General features: G+C 32.9%; 1 protein-coding gene across 5 annotated transcripts in view; it reads right to left on the bottom strand.

Annotated features, from left to right (window-relative positions):
- Positions 1 to 22,142, bottom strand: part of LOC113516486 (apoptosis-stimulating of p53 protein 1) — a 459,324-nt gene that overhangs the window by 201,445 nt on the left and 235,737 nt on the right. Inside the window, exon 2 of one of the 5 annotated variants that reach the window (XM_052894327.1) lies at positions 20,410 to 20,920. The exons of 3 other annotated variants lie outside the window; for them this stretch is intronic. In XM_052894327.1, the coding sequence (XP_052750287.1) occupies positions 20,410 to 20,793 (384 nt within the window). In that variant the 5' untranslated portion in view covers positions 20,794 to 20,920. The remainder of the gene's footprint in view (positions 1 to 20,409; positions 20,921 to 22,142) is intronic. One more of the 5 variants, XM_052894328.1, reaches the window with a different exon arrangement.

Below are 22,142 nucleotides of genomic sequence, written 5' to 3'. Positions count from 1 at the left end.
CACACATAGTCAGACCAGTATATATATAACTGGGATGTCCTATATTATAATAAACTAAGCAAGAAACATCTGGGAGCACAACCTGGAACATTTAAAGCAGATTCAATTTAAAATGTTCTTTTCATAAACTGCTCCGACTAGGAATCTAACCCGGAACCTCATTTAAGTAAAACAACGTGCCGACCACTGCGCCAAAGAGGCATACTTAAATCAGATATACTTAATAAATATCAAAGTTATACATTACCCATGCTACATCTCTCACTGCTTTCTTTCTATTTGCCCTTATTTCCATAAATCCTTCCGTAGTACTTACCTGAAACAAATTGAAAAATTAAATTACCAGAAATAAAACAACTTTTAAAATAACATTTTTACTGGGTACAGAGGAATAACACCTGAGTCCTCAGGAATGGCAACGCATGGGGGTATCATGGGCGAAACAGTATACTCTGTTATGTCCATGGTACTGCTCATGTCTATAGGCGACTGTTGCCACTTTCCATCAGGTGGGCCGTCAGCTTGTTTGCCATTCTAAGTTGTATAAAAAAAACATCCATAATATATATTATGTAACATCTACAATTTGATTTTAGTGATGTTTTAAGAAGGACGCTGCTGCCCATGCCTTGGCAATTAAATTCCCTTAGTCGCATCTTACGACACCTACGGGAAGAGAAGGGGTGCCCCATTCTATGCCAGGAGCATACAATGTACCTACACCCGTTATTATAAATACATATATATATTTGGCCTCTGTCTTTAGGTACATATCTTGCATTTTGAACTTTATAACTCATAACTGTATTAAGAATTGACTTACTTTTATAAAATAATACTACAAAAAAAGTTATCAAATATGTCCAACCATTTTTTGTCATGCACTTTCCTATGAAAAACATTTCATTTTTATTTATACGCGTATATATATGTAGTAGCTATTTCTAAGCACATGGTGGCCATAAATTTACTGAAAAAGCCACGCCAACGTTTTACCATCATCAACAGCTCGCCCTCCCAGGGGCGCCCTGAGAGCTTTCGACCATGAAATAAGTTTCGCCTTGTTTCTACGCGTTTCTTCCAGAGATTAATTCTTCTAAGCATAAAATAACACTTTTGTAATAGAATTTGGGAATTGAGTGATAATACAGCCGACTTTAGATGCGCGATATAATTGAATTGTCTTAAAAAGATAATGTAAGTTTATTATAACTAATTTAAGCTTAAGTATAAGGCTTGTAGGCCTTATATTATTTTGGTAATGTGATTGAATTATCTAGTTGAGCCCAAAAGGATAGATAGATAGATACTCTTTATTGTTTCCTCCAAAAGTTTACAATAGTTAACTTATTCTAGATATAAACAATTACAAGAAATAATCACAATGAGAAAACAATGGGCGACCTTATCGCTAAAAGCGATCTCTTCCAGGCAACCTTTGGATGGAGAGGAGTAATTATAAACAGTTTGATTGGAGGCACGATGAAGATCCTATTATTTCTATATATGGAGATGTAATACATGTAATATTCATATACACACACACATACGCACATGCATAGAAACTACTAAATGAATAAAAAACTAAATGAATACGTAAAAAACAAAGGAATTACTATTAGGCAAAAATATATACAATTATAAATGACTGACTGAAAGAAAACTCTTTATTTTTTCCGCCAAATAACAATTCAGTTTTTTTTTTCTTTTAATAGATGATAATGGAATGGTAACCCCGCCTGCGCTATCTGTATATACCGGTGGGGCACCAGTAATGTATGATAAGTGAAAATGGAAGAGCATGTCAAATATCATATCGTGATAAATACACGTGGAATTCAACACGATGGTTTCCAGGGGGAACTACGTGGAGGTCAACCTAACGAGGTTTATTGCTAGCAATGGGGCTGGAAGTCCGCATTACTAACAATCCCCCCCCCCACTAATAACAATTTAGTTACATAATAATATGTACAGAAAAAGAGGCAAGAATAGATGACTTTATCACTTAATAGCAATATTTTCCAGACATCTATTTTTTAACGCTACCTATTTATTCTTTAATTTCCAAAGGTTGTCTGGAAGAGATTGTTTAGCAATAAAACCGCCTTTTGTACTACACTATACGTATTGAAAATTGTTCAACAAATCCTGTTATGTTGGTGCAATAAATTGTTAAATAAATTAAAAAAAAAACCTTAGGATCATCATCATCATCATACCAGCCGTTTACTGTCCACTGCTGAACATAGGTCTCTCCTATAAAGGGGGGTTTTGTCAGTAATTGCCCCACTTAGCAAGTGACCTGATCCTTCGACCATTAAGTGCCCTTAATCGCCTCTTATGACACCCACGGGAATGGAAGGAGTGGCCTATTCTATACTGGGAAAAAAAGTTTTTCTCAAAGTTGGATTAATTTAGAATTATTTTTTACCAGAGGGAGACTTTGTACAAAAGTCGATTGCTTGGGTACCTCTAGCTCATTCGTGTTTCAACCGTCAAGCAGTTGTGTTTGCATGGCTGTGTTTCGGTTTGAAGGATGGGATATGGCGTGAATTTACTGGGTACAGAGGAATAACACCTGAGTCCTCAGGAATGGCAGCGCATAGGAGGTATCATGGGCGAAACAGTATACTCTATTATGTCCATGGTACTGCTTATGTCTATAGGCGACGGTTACCACTTTCCATCAGGTGAGCCGTCAGCTTGTTTGCCATTCTAAGTTGTATAAAGAAAAAAAGAAAAGAAAAAACTAATGTAGATAAATAGAGAAAATATAAGGAGTTTGCAACAAGACGCTTTTGATTTTCCGATTTGAAAAATTCTTTAGATAAATGATATACTTACAGATTGGTCCCGTAGAAATTTCATCAAAATCAGTTCAGTAGTTTAGTTTTTAAAGCAAAATAACTTATTAAGCCACAATTGATTTTTTTTTGTGGTAAAATTAAATTATTTTGTAAAATAAAATGTTATATTACAAAGTACTTGTTTCAATTGAACAGGATTTGAAGATAGCTACAAAAATCCAGTTGCATTCACAAACTGCTTCTTTTTTAAGTTGGTTAAAAAAACATATTAGCTAATAACATTATATTAGTATTCGACTTTAATGGCATAAGTGCTTCGGGCGGGAATTCATCCCCTGTCATTGATGGATGATATTGGTCCGCCTGCAATTATTTACCACAAGTGTGTTTGATCCCATCAATCGATTGAATGGTATAATTTTTCCTATAATAAAAACGTGTATGACGCGACTTTTTGGATTGACGATGTTTATTGTAGACTCGTGGAATTTTAAGTCCTCAACCGACTTTATCCTTTATCTCCCTATACGACAATCCCTATATGGCCTGGGATAGAGCTGGCTGGAGGAAGATGCATGAATTAGTTGCACCGACAAGAGGAAACTCTTAAATGAAAATGATGATGAAAATGAACCGACTTTATAGAAGAAGAGAATTCTCATTTCGTTTGTTTTTGTTTTTTTCATATTTGTTGCCTCATAATAATGTTTTTATTTATTCAATTCAAACCGAATTAAGTTTTTTTTTTATCTAAAAAAAAATATTTATAGATCGGTTGAATAGACATGTTATCAAAGTCGAGGCAGTAATTTAGTTTGTAAATCAATACCACAGGTTTTGTCATAATTTTATTCAGTCTTCTTTTTTGGTGAAACTCGATCTTAATTATAGAACAATACACATACAAGCCCCTCCCTCCTCTCACCATAAGGGAAGGCCTTTTTTCATCAGTGTACAATAACAGCTGATATCATCATCATCACACACTTGTTTGCGTAGTAAAAAAAAAATATATATATATATTTGTTATTATAGAAATATAATGATACGATGTCAACTAAGAACATTTCAAACGTCGCAAAGGACTAAGCTATCCCATAGAAATGTCCAGTTAGAATTTCCAAATTTAAGACCTTTTTGTTTACATCGAAAACTGATACTTATTACAAAGACATAAAGTCCAGTAACAGTTGGAAGTGATAGGAAACAATCAAAACTTGGATGTTATATTCATAGTACTATACTGATATACAGATAGACTGACTTATATTTAACTCTATCGAGTTAACTTTGTTTTAGACGTTTCCATTGTCCCGTTTGATTGTTATTGAGCTTTGAAACTAGATACTTGTATCTTATCAACGAGATACAAGTTGCACTTGATTCAAGTTTCAGATCCCCCATTCATGATAGTGGATGAAATGTTCGACTGAATCTATTCATTGTGATGTTTCTAAAAATAATTAAATTATGTTCAACAAACTGATTTTAATGTAAAAAAAAAACTAGTTATTTTAATTAAAAATTAACTATTAAACTCATTTTAGAAAAAATTTCTATGGGGACAACTTGTAAGTACAGATATTCAGTATTGCCTTAATGTGTTACTATAATTGTCACATATTTTTCACCACATCTGCCCTTCATACGCTTTCTGTTTTTACTCAATGTTTATCTGGTAGAGAATGTCATATGGCATTAAGCTCGCGACTTATACAAAGTTTTATTGTGCAATAAAGAATAAATAAATAAATAAATATTCAGCCAAAAAAAATTCAGCTCGATTTACAATTGATGGAGTTATGAGGTAACAAATATAAAAATAAAAATACAATACAAGCGAAATGAGCACCTCCTTCTTTGTAAAGTCGATCGAAAATAAAATTTTTTGGAAAAATATAACAAGATTTCAATTTTAAACATACATTTTTAACATTGTAATTTGCATAAAAAAGTGACCGACTAATTCATAAAAACGTCAATTCTTTCATAAACTTGTATCAGCTATTGAAATGTTTTATCATTTTGTTTTACAATAATTTGTCAATTTGAAAAACAACGTAATAAAACTGCTTTTTTATGCAACTTACAAATGGCATACAAGCTGACGGCCCACCTAATGGAAAGTGGTAACCGTCGCCTATAGACATGAGCAGTACCATGGACATAACAGAGTATACTGTTTCACCCATGATACCCCCATGTGTTGCCAATGTTCCTAAGGACTCAGGTGTTTTTCTTCTGTACCCTGTAAATTCACGCCATATTCCTTTCAAACCGATACACAGCCATGCAAACACAACTGCTTCACGGTAGAAACACGAATGGGACAGAGGTACCCAAGCAAACGACTTTTGTACAAAGTCGTTGTACTTTTTGGTAAATTAACACTGTAATAATTAAAAGAGATTTATACAATGTTTTAAATTTTATAAATAACTAGCGACCCGCCCCGGCTTTGCACGGGTACACATTACATCACGTCACATTAGAAACCTCTAAATTTATTAGTGTTTTTCTACAATATTATGCATGTATTATACATATAAACCTTCCTCTTCAATCACTCTATCTATTAAAAAAACCGTTTCAAAATCCGTTGCGTAATTTTAAAGATTTAAGCATACATAGGGACGGACAGACAGCGACTGCGACTTTGTTTTATACTATGTAGTGAAGAGATAATTAATTGCGCATTTTTCATTCATAAATTCAAATTTTTATTTTTACGTAAATTTCGAGTGAGCATTACCAATTCCGAAAACGACACCCGATACAGTGATTCCATAATTGATTTTCTCTGTCTGGTCATTTTCACTGGATCCAATATCGAATATCGACGTACGGTACATTCTTTACATAGTACATTTTAATTTTTTAACATTTTTCGAGCGGAGGGAATATCTTTTAACGCCCAAATTGCCGGAAATTAAACTGAAATTGTTTTGCCAATTAAAACGACGCTCTGTACCATAAAAAAAAAATTAAATGAATAACATTTTTAAAACATTGTGATGATATTTAGAGAATTCGAAAAGAAGGAAGTTATTGTATATATATATATATATATATATATATATATATATATATATATATATATATATATATATATATAATATTCACACGAAAATGTAATATATATATTCCACTTGTAAATAACATTGTTAATGCATTTATAAATATTGTGAGCAAGGGTGGACTTATATCTGACAGAGATCTCTTCTAGTCAATACAATTAGAAAGCATGTCATTAGCGGGCAGCTAAATTGTAACAACTATTTATACTTCAAATATGAATAACTAATCAATACATAAACAAATATACAATGTTTAAAAATTATGTACCGATTTTGATTAGACTTTTTATTTTATTAATGACGCTACTAAGCATTTGCCATTATCACAACAATCTATTAGCATCCCACTATTGGAGAAAAATCTCTATGACACATAAACTTTTAACTTACCGATTAGATAGCACAGTATAATAATTTACTTCGAGTTTTCCTTTTATTTTTATTTCATTTCAGCAAGTACACTTTATAGAGAATTAACAATGTTATATTAATTTATACGGTACAATAATATTTTTTTTAAGCTACCCCTCCAAAAACATGCGTACACAGCTTGATCAAATCATAAACACATACTAAACAAGTATATTGTGCATATATGCACAACATAATTCATGCATCAGGGGGGAAAGGGATTGTTAGTAACGGAGAGTGAAAATCCCATTGCTAGCAATATACCCAACCAGGTCGACCTCCTCGCGGTTCTCCCTGGAAACTATCATGGTTAGTTCCTGGTTCATCATGGTGGGCTAACTGGCCTGTTTTGATTCTCATCTATCACCCTTCACTGGTGCTCCGTCAGCGTATCCCATTAGCGCAGGCGAGGTTACCATACCATTTTCACCCATCAAAAAAAAATTCATGCATCAAAATTATTTACTCACACATTACAACTATAAAGGTGAATATACAAATATATACACACATATGAATAATTACACACATATATCGTCATAGTCGTAGAATACTGACGGATCTATATGTAATAATTGTCAGATCCGTCAGTATTCTACGACTATGACGATATATCCGTATATATCACAATTTATATATTACATTTTTATATAATATCTATTTATATACTTTTTATGTTTTTATAAAGGTATTAATAAACAAAAAGCCTTAAAATATATCTACCGAACCCAATTAACGCGTTTTAGATACTGGCTTTATTTCTTAAAGGAGCAATCTCTTAGCCTTACAAATACGATCGTCAATAACTTTAAGCGAGCATTAAGTTGATTCGTGTATGTAATTAAATCCCGTGCCCTCCGTTAACTCTGTGAGCATGTCGCGAGATACGGGATAATTCCCCTTATTTAATTCTTAACAAGTGACAAATATTCTGATTTTCTTTAATGATTACAAACACAACTGCTTCACGGTAGAAACACGAACTATATCTGTTACAGAAATCTTTCTATTAAAGTGGCAAAATAACATTTTTAGGAGGTATTAGATTAGACAAAATAAAGTTTTTAGTACAATTGTGACAAAATTAGACATGGACCACATGTACAAGGACCTACTATGAAATGTTTTCCGAAATTTCGGAGCCAAAAAAAAAAGGAATTTGATATTAAAATTACATAATACATGCCGTTTGGAAATATTAAAAATGTTAAAATATTGTTCCTTTGGACTTTTATGATAGGATGTATGACGAACGAAATGTTCAACTCTATTTATTGGTCCGATTTTGGTATAAACAAAAGCACGAAATCGAGTCCGAAATTTCGGAATTTCATTTCATGGTAGACCCGCAGGATATGTTTACTGATCGGGATAGAAAACCAACCTACGTCCTTCACCACCCTATATAGTACGTGTATATCAAATTTCATAGTGATCGATTAAGCCGTTAAAGAGCTATAATGTAACCAACAAACAAACTCGCTTTTACATTTATAATATTAGAGAGGATTTACTAGCAATCTCATTAAATATTTAACTAATGTACTGAGTCTTTTTCCATTAAAAATATCCTTAACAGAATATTACATTGCTTGTGGACCTCGGTGACAGATTGTCCATACACGCACCCCTAAATCTTTTACCTTCCTATGATAGACGTTTCCAAATTGCGTTAATTTTTAATTTAAATGAGGGTCGTCAAATTCGTAATTTCACTTTCAATTTCAAGATGATATTGAAAATTACCTGCTATCTGAACCAGTGATGTGTCAAGTTTGGTTGATTCGAGTACTGACTCGAATATCTAGTATGTATTCGAGTTCTGTTACAACTAAACTTGATCGGAAGTTCCAAGTTGTGTAAGGAGCAATAGAACGAGCTATGTTGGGTCACTCCCTCATTAACCACATTCCAAACGTAGAAATCTGAAAGCGTACTGGATGCAAATGTATAGCTCTAGTAGTTTCCAAGTTGAAGTAGAGAAGAGTAGGCCACATGAGTAAGGATGGACGTTGGAGCCGTAAGATTGCAGAGTGGAAACCAAGAATTAACCGGAGTAAAATGACAATGCATGCGCTATATGGATAGAACGGTAGGCAAGACTTGAATGCGCATGGCGAAGAATCGTTTTTTTTGGCCAAATCATGAAAAGGCTTATACCCAAGAATGGGTGAACAATGGGCTTAAATAGATAGACACAAGTACTCATGTACTCGATATACAAAATACGAATGCACAATAGTCTAATAGGTTTCGACTTCACGCCATACTCGAATACTAGTCATGTGTCTGTCGTAAGTTTTTATGTTCCTTCACAACGTTTCATTACTTGTTTTATTGATTACTAAATGATTCATTATTAAATAACTAAACATGTATTCCTTTCAAAATTAGCAGAAAATTAAATAAATCAGAGTTTAATAAATTAGTTGAACAAACTATACAAGTGCTCGAGTGCTTATTCGAATCTTTAAATTCGAATCTATTCGATTCTTTTTAACGATTATCAAAATACATAAATATTAAAAAAGGCTGACTTTAGACGTCACTAATCTGAACCTCATCATATATAAGTTACCTTCAGGACTAATATTTGAATGCCTGAGAAATTCATATTTCATTTTGCAGTCCGGATTACGGTTGGATCAGATAGAAATAAACCTAACATCAGTATATGCAGTAAATACTCTATATGATAACATATATAAAATACTAGCTATTTTGCCCTTTTTAGCTCGGATAGATAGAATTTTCGAAAAAAGAACTTGCCTGTATTACTTAATATAGGTTGGATTTTTAAAATCGATTTAGTACTTTTTATCCAATACAAACAAACAATTTAATCTGTTTACTTGTATAATATAAATTTAGATAACACTTTTATTTTATTTATATTATATTTATGCAAATAAATTATTATTATTATTATTAAAAACACTTAATAAGCAAAGATTATAATGTGGCTATATGGTCTCGGCATAGAATGAGTCATTTTTGTTTACCTATGGGTCTCCTAAAAGATGACTAAGAGAACTAATGGTCGAGAGAGAGACAGCTCTCTTTAAAACATCACCAATGCCTAACTGCGATTGCCAACCCGTCTGCCAAACGTCGTAACTGGCGAAACTGTCGAAACTGGCAAAACCCCCCATAGAGGGAGGTCTTTGTTCAGCAGTAGTCGATTAACGGTTGATGGCATGGTATATTAGTAAAGTTTGAAGTTCCTAGACCAAAAATAACCTCTAGCTGTATGACTGAACATTAACATGTTCTATAGATACCCACCTACAAAAGCATAACACCTTAATTCTCAGGAATGGCAACGCATGATGAGTATCATGGACGACACTATATTATGTGTATAGTATGTCTATAGACGACGCTTACCATTTGCTACGCTCGAAAGCCCTGATTAAGGGGTTTTCAAAAAATTACTATAAGGCATTAATGATTTTGAATAAAAACAACATGTGTGTATTAACAAGGATTCTCATTGGACACTGCAAATTAAACAAGCATATGGCCCAACTATGCTTATGCCCAAAAAAAGTTTGCAGATTTTGTCGCAATGAAGAAGAAACGCCGCAGCACTTAATTTATGGCTGTAATACATAATATATCTCTTTTGGAAAATACACTCTATATCCTGAGGAGATATAAAATGACACTACAAAAGTCGATTGCTTAGGTACCTCTGTCCCATTCGTGTTTCTACCGTGAAGCAGTTGTGTTTGCATGGCTGTGTTTCGGTTTGAAGGGTGGAATACGGCGTGAATTTACAGGGTACAGAGGAATAACACCTGAGTTCTCAGGAATAGCAACGCATGGGGGGTATCATGGGTGAAACAGTATACTCTGTTATGTCCATGGTACTGCTCATGTCTATAGGCGACGGTTACCGCTTTCCATCAGGTGGGCCGTCAGCTTGTTAACCATTCTAAGTTGTATATAAAAAAAAATTCCTATCACTAATAGGAATTAGCAGCGAACTTTAGAAAAGGGTGAACACAAAAGATCATGGGAAGGTTGTAACGTCACAGGTTTTTTGGCTGAAAAAGCCCATCTTTTAATAATAATACCATTTTTTTATCAGGTAGAACGTCAGCTTATTTACCATTTTAAGTTAAAGTAAAAAAATTAATCCACTTTTATGACTAGTATAAAACTAGTTCAATACATCAAGGAAAAGCCTTTTACAGGTCCCTCGAAAAGCTTTTGTCGCGGTAACGTTCGTTGAATTTCCTAGCAATTTTCCAACAGCACTTTTATTTTAACGGAAATAACTTATTGTTCGTATGGAACATTGGATTTATTGTATTCAATAGATTGTTATAAAAATTGCTTAGTTATATTCTTAAGAGACTTCTGTAATTAAAAATTGTGTACCATATAAAAACCGAGTTCAGTTGCGATAAACCAGTTCTTTTGTTCTAAAAATTAAACTATTGTACCGATTTTGATAAAATTTCTTTGGGATCAATCTGTAAGTATGTTCTTTTAAATAAAAAAAGCAATTTCTAAATCGGTTTTAGTCTTAACGGAATTATAAGGTAACGAACATAAAGAAAATACAACCGAATTGAAAATCTCCTTTTTTTTAAGTCGGTTGAAAAGAATGTGATTCTGAATTATGTCTAATTCTTCTTTTTAAATATTTTATAGAAATAATTATTATTTTGCTAACACTGGTGCTCAAACTGCAAAAACTACGCCGAACGGTTAACATTAGACTCCGAGCAGTGATCTATTAATTTGCTTAAAGACACCTCGTTTAGATGTGAAACACATGTCGCAAAACGTGCGTGAACTTAATAGCGGTCGGTGATTAACGGCTAATATAGAAGGTTGTGCAAATTTTGGTAGTAATAGTGGTGGTCGATCTTCGAGTATTGGCAGTGACACCTATACTAAAAGTAGCGGAATTGAACAAAATAATTTAAAATAATTTTTGCTATCACGTTAAGCGAATCTTCTTCGCCAATTCTGAAGCGATTTTTTGTAATTCATAAAACTTCAAAAGAAAATGGGAACTCCATTGAACAATATTTATAGATACATAATTTGCTCATTACTATTAATGTCTAACCCTCCCCCCCCCCCCCCCCCCCCCCAGTTTAATTATATTAACAAGATGTACATTACAAGATGTGCCTTACGTCCCATCAATAAGACATCCCATCATTCACCGGTGTATGTTTGTTCACGAATGATATAGCTTTCTGTTATGAACATGTAATTGTATAACACACATAAATTTATGGGACGTAACCACCATAATGAATTACCACATAAACCGCCGCAAAAGTTCGCAACACGATACAGGAACGCGATAAAATTAAATCAAACATACATTTTGATTTAATTTTATTGCCTAAAATAATGTTACATATATCGCGCCACAGCGGGAGTTGGAGATGATGTGTTTAAATTATTTTATTCTTCAACGAGATGTGATTATTCGAAATTCCAAATCATATAGTATTTAATATAAAAATCTTAAAAAAAAATGTCTATACAGACTGCCCCGTAAGTTTTTTTTTATACAACTTAAAATGGCAAACAAGCTGACGGCCCACCTGATGGAAAGTGGTAACCGTCGCCTATAGACATGAGCAGTACCATGGACACAACAAAGTATACTGTTTCGCTCATTATACCCCCATGCGTTACCATTCCTGAGGACTCAGGTGTTATTCCTCTGTACCCAGTAAATTCACGCCATATCCCACCCTTCAAACCGAAACACATCTATGCAAACACAACTGCTTCACGGTTGAAAAACGAATGGGACAGAGGTACCCAAGCAATCGACTTTTGTACGAAGTCTCCCATTAGTATCTCCTGTAAGTAGTGGACCAACGGGTTCTGGGAGGTAGTGAGACCTATTTATTTAACAAAAATACTATTTATAGTCCTAGGTCTTGTAGTTATTAAGGTAAGCTTTGTTTTCAAAATATGGTAAAAATATCATTCATGTAAGCTAAATATTAAATTTTACCATATTATTTTTTTATTTTATTGTTGTTTTTTTACTCAAAGCAGTTTTTTTTTTTTTTATATATATAGATGAAAATAGTATGGTAACCCCGCCTGCGCTAACGGGATACGCTGGCAGAGCACCAGTGAAGGGTGATAGATGAGAATGAAAACAGGCCAGTTAGCCCATCATGATGAATTCATCAGGAATTAACCATGATAGTTTCCAGGGGGAACCGCGAGGAGGTCGATATGGTTGGGTATATTGCTAGCAATGGGATTCTCAGTCTCCATTACTAACAATCCCTTTCCCCCCTATTCAAGGTAGTTAAGAATACATAAGTCTTCCTAATTAAAATTATATTCAAGCATATTGAACAAAAACAAGAAAATTAGAACATAAAATACATAAATGATTTTTAATTCATAATTTTTTTTTTCCGGCTAACCTATAACACACCCGCTATTACTAGCTCTGGAAAGTGAACTAATAAAATCACGTAATACAGTATCAAGTGTTGAAGATTTAATACTGGCTGTTGACACTGAGGTTTTTTAGAACAATGTATTATTTTTAAGCTTGTTCTATGTCAGATTTTTATAAGACATGTCTCGTATATTTTTCACTAAACTTATTATTTTATATCACAAATACATATATGTTTTATTACTGCATCCTGCTATTTACAACATCAAGAAATACAATCGAGGGCTCGCTTTTTTGGGAATACGCTTAAAAAAACACAAGAAACATTAGCAAATAGCTACTTATCATACTGTCCTACTTCCTTTCGTTGCGTTGTACCATAAATAAACATTTGTTTGTTTGCTTGTCACTCGTTTATCTTCTTTACTGTCACCAAAAAGTCACCAGAAGCATAGACAATTCTGATACATAGATTAAAAAAATGTGCCTGAAAATTTTCAGTTCCAACGACCGTTTCTTTTTAAAATAATATGAATTCAAGAACATTTATAAAAAAAATCATAAAATAATGTAAATAAATAAAAAACAAAAAAACATGTAAAAATAAGTCGCAATCTAGTTAAAGTCCTCATCGATAAACCAACCATAGAGATATTTTAATTTTTAACTATAATTTTTCTACCAACTTAAAAAATAAGGAGATTCGATTGTATGTTTTTTTTAATGTTATAACTCCGTTAGTTATTAACCAATTTGGAAAATCCTTTTTTTATTTAATAATATATATTTACAGATTGCCTCCATATAAATTTTATCAAAATTGATCGTGATAGTGGACTATCCACTGGCACTACGCTGGCCAGACGGTTTGGTACAGTATTTTACTTCGAGTTACTCCTCCAATAGTAATTTAAAAGGCAAATGACTTGTCTGTCTCTAGACAAAGAGAGTTATTTAAAAATCATATTATGTACAAAGAAATGTCTAAAATAATTTGATGAGATATTAATATTATCTAGTTCTCGTATGTTCAGCATATATTCAGCCTCGTTATTCTCATAAAACATAATGAGATTCAGGCATATTATTATTCTAATCTATCTATCTATCCTATTTAAGAGCTGCGCTCTTGTCGGTGGAGCTCTTGCCACTCACTACGATTTTCAGCGAGGCTCTTCACCCCTTAATACGACACGACACCAACTCCTTCCTTGATCTGCCTGATATGACTATGTCTCGGTCTCCCTCTCACCCTTCTTCCTTCTATCTTACCTTCTATTATAATGTTCATAACTTCGTCGTGTCGTATCAAGTGTCCCAACATTTTTCCCCTTCTGTCCTCAATAGTTCTAATAATTTGTCTTTTTTCCTTAACCCTAAGCAGGACCTCCTCATTGCTAATTCGATTATTAATCTAATATATGTACTGTTGAATTGTTGATATCACTATATGTACTCCAGTTACATTACTGAATTATACATAACCTAGAACAGCACTACTCACATTCAGTGTTGCTAACTCAGTCACGAAATTAATAGCTGGTCTGTGACTGAATATGGTCAGGTTTCAAGATTTGAACACTTGCAAAGTTGTTTAAAAGCGGTTGAACAAAAATCTTTAATATATAAATACCTCGTGTTAGAATGTTTGTTTTTGCTAATCTCCGAAAGAGATTGATCGATTTTAATGAAATTTTCTAAATGTGTACTGCATTTGTTCCGACGTGAAGGATAAGCTAGCTTTTATCTTAGTAATATAAAAATGCATCTGATCGGTAATAGTTGGAGGCAATACAAAGTTTTTCAACTTAGGTAGTTTAACATAATATTGATTTTAATCACATAACTGAAGACTGTTTTCTACCAAAAAGTTACTTCAATTGTGACAAAACTATGTATTTTAATATGAAAAGTAAACTAAACTATAAAAGCGGTTTTGATAAAATTACTATGCGACTAATCTGTAAGTCCAAATCGGTTTATAATATAAAATAATATAATACTTATTAAGACAACATAAGGTCCATTTTATAATAACTAATGAAAGAGTTATGAAATCGATTGATAAAAATTAGAAATTCCACTGACATTTGTGTTTCGGTTTGAAGGAATAAACACCTGAGTCCTCAGGAATGGCAACGCATGGGGGGTATTATGGGCGAAACAGTCTCTGTTAAGTCCATGGTACTGCTCATGTCTATAGGCGACGGTTACCACTTTCCATCAGGTGGGCCGTCAGCTTGTTTGCCATTCTAAGTTGTATAAAAAAAACACAGGTATACACTAAACAGGTATTGATGTCACGACTATACCTGTAAAGTGAAACGCTCAAAACCTTTACTAGCAAAAAAGTAATTTTCCAAAAGGGAACACTTTTAAAAACTGTGCCGTAAACATAAAAACTGAAGAGCTCAGGGGGAGAAAATTAATCTATTCAACACCTCTCGCAGCTTCCTTACTTTTTGACATTCGATATCAACGACGAAGATAGATATACTTTCATTTTACAGACGCAGCGAATCGTGGATATCAATCAAGTGAGTGCGATATTAGATTTTGACGCATTCATATTTTTCACCGTTGGAGTGATAAGCAAGGGTACGGCTTACTTGATTCAAAGTGGCTTTTTAATGACCATGTAATTTTAGATGTAGTCATTTAAAAAACTATATTTTTTTTTACAACTTAGAATGGCAAACAAACTGACGGCCCACCTGATAGGAAATGGTAACCGTCGCCTATGGACATGAGCAGTACCATGGACATAACAGAGTATACTGTTTCACCCATGTTACCCCTCATGCGTTGCCATTCCTGAGGACTCAGGTGTTATTCCTCTGTACCCAGTAAATTTACGCTATATTACAAATAAACGTTATTTATCGGCTTTACAGACACAGCTACACTTAAACAGGGTGGAAAGGGATTGTTAGCAGTGAAGTTTAACAGCCCCAGTGCTAGCAATATGCCTTATTAGATCGACTTCCACGTGATTCCCCTTGGAAACCATCGTGTACAATTCTTGTTGAATTCGTCACGATGGGCTAACTGGCCTATCTTGATATACTTGACAATAGATGGCGTTGTTAAGCAACACTAAGCCGTATCTAAATATAATTTCCATAAAATACGATTTACCAAAAAAAAAAAATACCGAGCTAAGCTCCATTCATCATGCAAGCATCCAGATACTATATATATATATATATATATATATATATATATATATATATATATATATATATATATATATATATATATATATATATATATATATATATAATTGAGATTTAAAAGAGTAACTGTTGAGTTCCTTGTGAGCTCTTCTCAATAGATAACAACTTTCTGAAGCATGCAGTAGATTAAAGAAAAAGATTTAAAAGTGCTTGTCAATAAGTCTATTTGAATAAAGATAATTTGAGTTTGAAGTTGGTATCTATCATCATTCCAAATACTTTGTGAGGTAGGCAGGAGAACTCCAGCCTTCCTCGGAAACTGTATTTTTTTATAATACTTAAAATATCAAACAAACTGACAGCCCACCTGATGATAAACGGTAACTATAATCTATAGACACGAGTAGCAGTATAAACGTCACAGAATATACTATGCTACCCATAATACAGGGGGTACTATGAGTAGTATAGTATATTTTGTGTGTTTCGTTACCATTCCTGTTGTATGTGCAATATGTGTTCCATACCATATGTTGCATCTGATTAGGCCTAAACAAAAAGTCTATTTATTAAAATCTAGCAATTCGGACCAGCTTCACGCGGATAGATAAAAGTTTCAAAATTAATAACTATTATTATATATACTAGCCTATATGCTGCTCGCTAGTAATATAGATTTCTTTGGTAAAAGAATTATTAAAATCGGTTTAATAATTTTAAACTTTATAATTTGTAAACAAATAAACAATTAAATCTTTTTTCTTTGATTAAAAATAAAATTATTTAAAGAAATAAAATATTTTGACAAAACAATATCTAATTATTTAAACACAGTTTTATTACATAATGGTTTTGTTAAACACTATTTGTTTAAAATATTAAACAGTGTTTAAAATATTGTTTGCAGTTATTTCAATTTAAAATGTCTGCATAACATATCATTCTTCAGGTATATATGTATGTGTAAATATAGATATTATATTAAAAGACTAACAAAAGAGAAAACATAAGACCAACGCCGTCTGTAATATCTCCAATTTTTAAAATGGAACAATGCAGCTTTGACGCAGCAAAGCTCAGTGGATCAGCAGCTAATTGGCATCCCAGTTAGGATAGGATGATAGTACAGATTCATTACTTTTTCAGACTTACAGGCTGTTAGTTGAACAAATAATAATTAGTTTTTTTTTTTTTTTAAACAATTTAAGGACATGAACCAAAAAAGGAGTGTTGTTTTTTGGGTTCGTCTTTTCTAACTTCTAGCAGCGTCTCTCTTAAAACATCTCTAAAACCTGACTGTGGTTGCCAATCCGCCTGCCAAGAATGGCAACTACTAGCAAAATCCCACGGGGAAGGTTTATGTTCAGCAGTGGACAGTTAAAAGCTGATATTACGATGGTAACTTCTAGATGCCTAAACAGATTACATCCCGAGCGATACCAGTTTTTTTTCAATATAAATGTAAAACAATAAATATAATATTAATGAACTATCTACTACATAGAATTTCTATACTTAAAATGAGATTCAGTTCTATATATTATAATAAATTAAGAGAAAATCCTGCATTGAGAATATATCGGGAATTTACTGCAATTTCATATTACTTCACAGTGCCTACTAGTACTGAGTAGGGTGTGTGTACAACTACACATTTATAGGAAGTCTCTGTGTTTATTATTATTATTTCAGCCGTAAAATGTCCACTGCTGGACATAAGCCTTCCCCATAAGGCGATATTTGTCAGTAGTTGCTACACTTGGCAAGCAATTAGGCTTTTAGAAATGTTTAAATATATATATATATATATATATATATATATATATATATGTCCTCTGTGTATATATTACTTGACAATTACAAAATAAATTCATTATTTATTAAATACTTTATTGCACGAATACTTTAGGAACTGCTAGCAGTAATTTAAAAATTCTAAGTCATCAATCTAGTAATATCTATCTTTATACTAGATTTCATAAAGGGTAGGCAGAGAAAATCCTGTGCCAAATATCCTTACATACATCTTTACATTATTATTACTTTAACAGCTCTTCTCATATATAAATTGTGGCTTGAGAGACTCTTGATTCCATCCTCATATAAAATACATATATAGAGCGATATATACATACCATTAACGATAAGGTCGCCCATTGTTTTCTCAGAAATAATCACATATTTCTCGTAATTGTTTATATCTATAATAAGTTTACCATTATAATCTTTTGGAGTAAACGATAAAGAGTATCTATCTGTCATCTGATCAAGATAAGTTGACAAGAAGAATTTCTTTCAAGAAAGAAGTCCACCTGTATAAGTTGCATACTAAGCAGTCATTTTCATTATAACCTGATAACTGTGCCAAATGCGAGTATACAATATTTTTTTTTATACAACTTAGAATGGCAAACAAGCTGACGGCCCACCTGATGGAAAGTGGTAACCGTCGCCTATAGACATGAGCAGTACCATGGACATAACAGAGTATACTGTTTTGTCCATGATACCCCACATGCGTTGCCATTCCTGATTCCATTATATAATACACTAGGTTATGTTTATTTCAAGTGAGTATGTTTTAAGATACAAATAGATATTTTTGATTAAAAAAGCCTAGTGTTTTAAATCGGTGGTTTAAGATCTTGGAAACTTCTTCCGCATTCTGCCATTAGAATGGAAACGACTTTGAAATTTGCTGAAACTTATAGCTACAAGAAATACCAAAAACTAAAATTAATTCGAGTTACTACAATCGAAAACATGACCTACATTCTGTGAATCAGAACCAGAATTCCACGACGGCATCTGTTACAACACTGATTAATTGATGAATGGGACTCTGACATCAAATAAACTGTATAACGCTTGAAACATTCAACAAATCTTTGCGTTTCAAGTGCTCATGTCAAGAATAAAAACATCTAATGAAGTCATTAATCAATATAATGAATTTTATTGTTGAATCCAAAACATGAGCAATGTCGATACTGCTTCGCTATCTGTATATTAGGTTTCTCTAAACGTTGATGGCGAAAAAAAGCTCATTGCCAATTTCGACATCACTTATACCGGAAATATATAATATATATTAAATTCAATCGGGCTCTTCGTTGCTATATTCTTTATTGAATAACAGATATTTAATATAATCTTTATCAGGCCAGTGTAGAAATATTGTAACTATATATGTGTCACATTTTTATATTTAGAAATAATAGAATTTTCATCGAACTGTTTATAATTACTCCTCTCCATCCAAAGGTTGCCTGGAAGAGATCGCTTTTGGCGATAACGTCACCCATTGTGTTCTCATTGTGATTATTTCTTGTAATTGCTTACATTTATAATAAGTTTATTATTGTAATCTTTTGGAGGTAACAATACAGAGTATCTATCTATCTATATATGATATGATATACATATATTGCCCATTCGTATTGAGTCCTGTTATTTATTTGACAGTATGGTCACCCCACATCATCAAACTCGCCGGATATGAGCTGCTGTAATTACCACTCTGCTCAGCTAATAAACGATAGTAAAATTCAAGTACAGTGAGCACAATGATAATAACAGAGAGAAATATATTACTACTAGCTGTTTCCCGCGGCTTTACTCACATGAATCGGTAACTATAGTATTCTGTTCTGAGTTACGATATAATCTATCGTATTACCAAATTTCAATGAAACTAGTTCTGTCATTTGATCGAGTATAAACATATAAAAATCAACGAATTTTCACATAATAAAATTGACTTCTTTTTCAATGTCTTCCACGCAAGGTTGTCTGGAAGAGATTGCTTAGCGATAAGGTCACCTTTTGTATCACTTCTCATTAATATTTATTGTTTTTAAGTGGTACAGTAAAATGAAAATAAATAAACAATATTAGTAGAATTCCATTTATAAAATTTTTTCTTGTAGATTTTGCTAAAACAAAGTGAAAAAAATTATATTGTTTGAAAACCTCACTATTCTTATTTTAAAATCAATAAAATTCACCGATGAACGACGAGCTGTTTTGCAGATATATTTGGTTTAAATAAATATTTGAATTTAGAACGCGGAGCTGTATGTATCTATGTATACTTTGTTCTGCAAAGTAAAACAACTGTTTGAAATTTATCAAAATTAATGCAAGACCAATAGACGAATAAATAAAAATCGGTTCAAATTTAACGTAAAATATCGTATAACATTTGAGACAAAGAAAAAATATATACCAGAATTGAATGTATATTTTAGGTTAGAATCTTTTTTAAGAAGTAACATAAAAATAATTTTTCACATATATATATATATACATCCCAAAGAAGGTCGACGTCAGGCAGGTGGCCGGTCGTAAAACTAAAAACCAAATCTTTTTGTAATATGGATAAAATCATATTACGCCGACCCCAAATGATTGGGATAAGGGTAGGAATATGATGATGATATATATACATTTGATGATTAGATTGATGGTCATTTGTCTATAAATAACTATTCGTACTTTAAAACTGAACTTATATCTAAACCGTTACCAACCTTTTTGAGACCAGCATTTCGCAGTGCCCTCTGCAGTTTGGCTGCACGCGTCGTCGACAGAAATACTACAGGTTCTTCTAATTCTTCTTTAAAATCACTTTCTATTTCTTTCTTTGGATAATCTATTTCTCTTAATTCCTCTTTTGGTACGAAAAGAGGGTTTTCATAATAATTCACATTAATATCATCATTGTCGTAGCAAACGTCATTAGATTCAATAGCTGCATCGTAAGTTTTCTCATTTGAATCATCGCTATCAGGATAAGTGATTAGATAGTTGTCGTTGATTCCACAATCATCATTATTACAATCCTCGATGACTACAGTGTGTACTGCAGTAAAAGCACTCCACTTGAGTCCATTTGAAAAGCGTCCGCATTCCATTTTAACACTTGTCAATTGGCACGTCAAATGTTATGTCCGTTAAATTCACAGTCAACTATTGTGTTTGTTATATGTTATAAGTTTTCTAAATTTATCTATTAAAAACGTTTCTTTTAATTCTGAGAAGCTAATAATAATATTTTTTTATTATCAACTGAACGAAATATAATACTATTACGTAAGAAACCTAGAAATATGACTCGAGAGAACTACCCGCAAGAATATTAGTAGTACTATCAATTCTCAATAATGTTTTAATATAACTAAGTGACTAATTAATTATATATAAAAAAAAAAACAGAACCACAACAAGCAATGTCTAAGACAGAAGAAATAAACTCTCAAAGTCATCAGCCCTTAGCAACAAACGAATATGAATGCAAATATGAAGTAATTGCTAACAATATGCCCTATTAGGTCAACCTCTACATGGTTCCCTCTGGAAACCATCGTGCACAATTCTTGTTGAATTCGTCACGATGGGCCAACTGAGGCAACCAGCTGCTTCAACCTCATCTATCATCCTTCACTGGTGCCCCGCCGGTGTATATCGATGAGGCCCTCCTTCGCGATTGAGTCTCTAATTATAGTCGTACCAAATTTTTTTTTTTATACAACTTAGAATGACAAACAAGCTGATGGCCCACCTGATGGAAAGTGGTAACCGTCGCCTATAGACATGAGCAGTACCATGGACATAACAGAGTATACTGTTTCGCCCATGATACCCCCATGCGTTGCCATTCCTGAGGACTCAGGTGTTATTCCTCTGTACCCAGTAATTTCACGAAACACAGCCATGCAAACACAACTGCTTCACGATTGAAACACGAATGGGACAAGGTACTCAAGCAAACGACTTTCGTACAAAGTCTCCCTCTGGTAGATATATGTACGAAGCAAAATTCATTGTACTCATGATATTTAAAAACAACAAAACCCTAGCTATTGACGAATGAAATGTAGTAGTAATAAATGAAACTCTTTGCATATTATACTTAATAGTTGAGGCAAATAACAATAATACTAAAATAGAAGAGAATAATAAACGAAGAGAGCAAACAATAAACACAAAATTGTACGTGCCGACCGCAATAATATGGAAGGTCATAGCTCAATTTACATATGGTACAACAAAGTTAAACCAACAAATGTATTGATTTAACTGTACCAGTATGATTATTCTAGTGTTTGTAAAAGTGGGCGTTATGCATATCAGATTTCATTTGCGAATGTAAACGTATTAAAAATGTGATTACGTATAATATAATGTGAATTGCTTAGCAATAGTGAGTCATAGGGGGAAAGGGATTGTTAGCAATCGAGTTTGACAGCCCCATTGCTTGCAA

Source organism: Galleria mellonella, unplaced genomic scaffold (assembly GCF_026898425.1).
Source record: "Galleria mellonella isolate WM207_F2 unplaced genomic scaffold, CSIRO_AGI_GalMel_v1 utg21, whole genome shotgun sequence".
NCBI lineage: Eukaryota > Metazoa > Arthropoda > Insecta > Lepidoptera > Pyralidae > Galleria > Galleria mellonella.
This window is presented reverse-complemented; position numbering and strand designations above follow the sequence as displayed.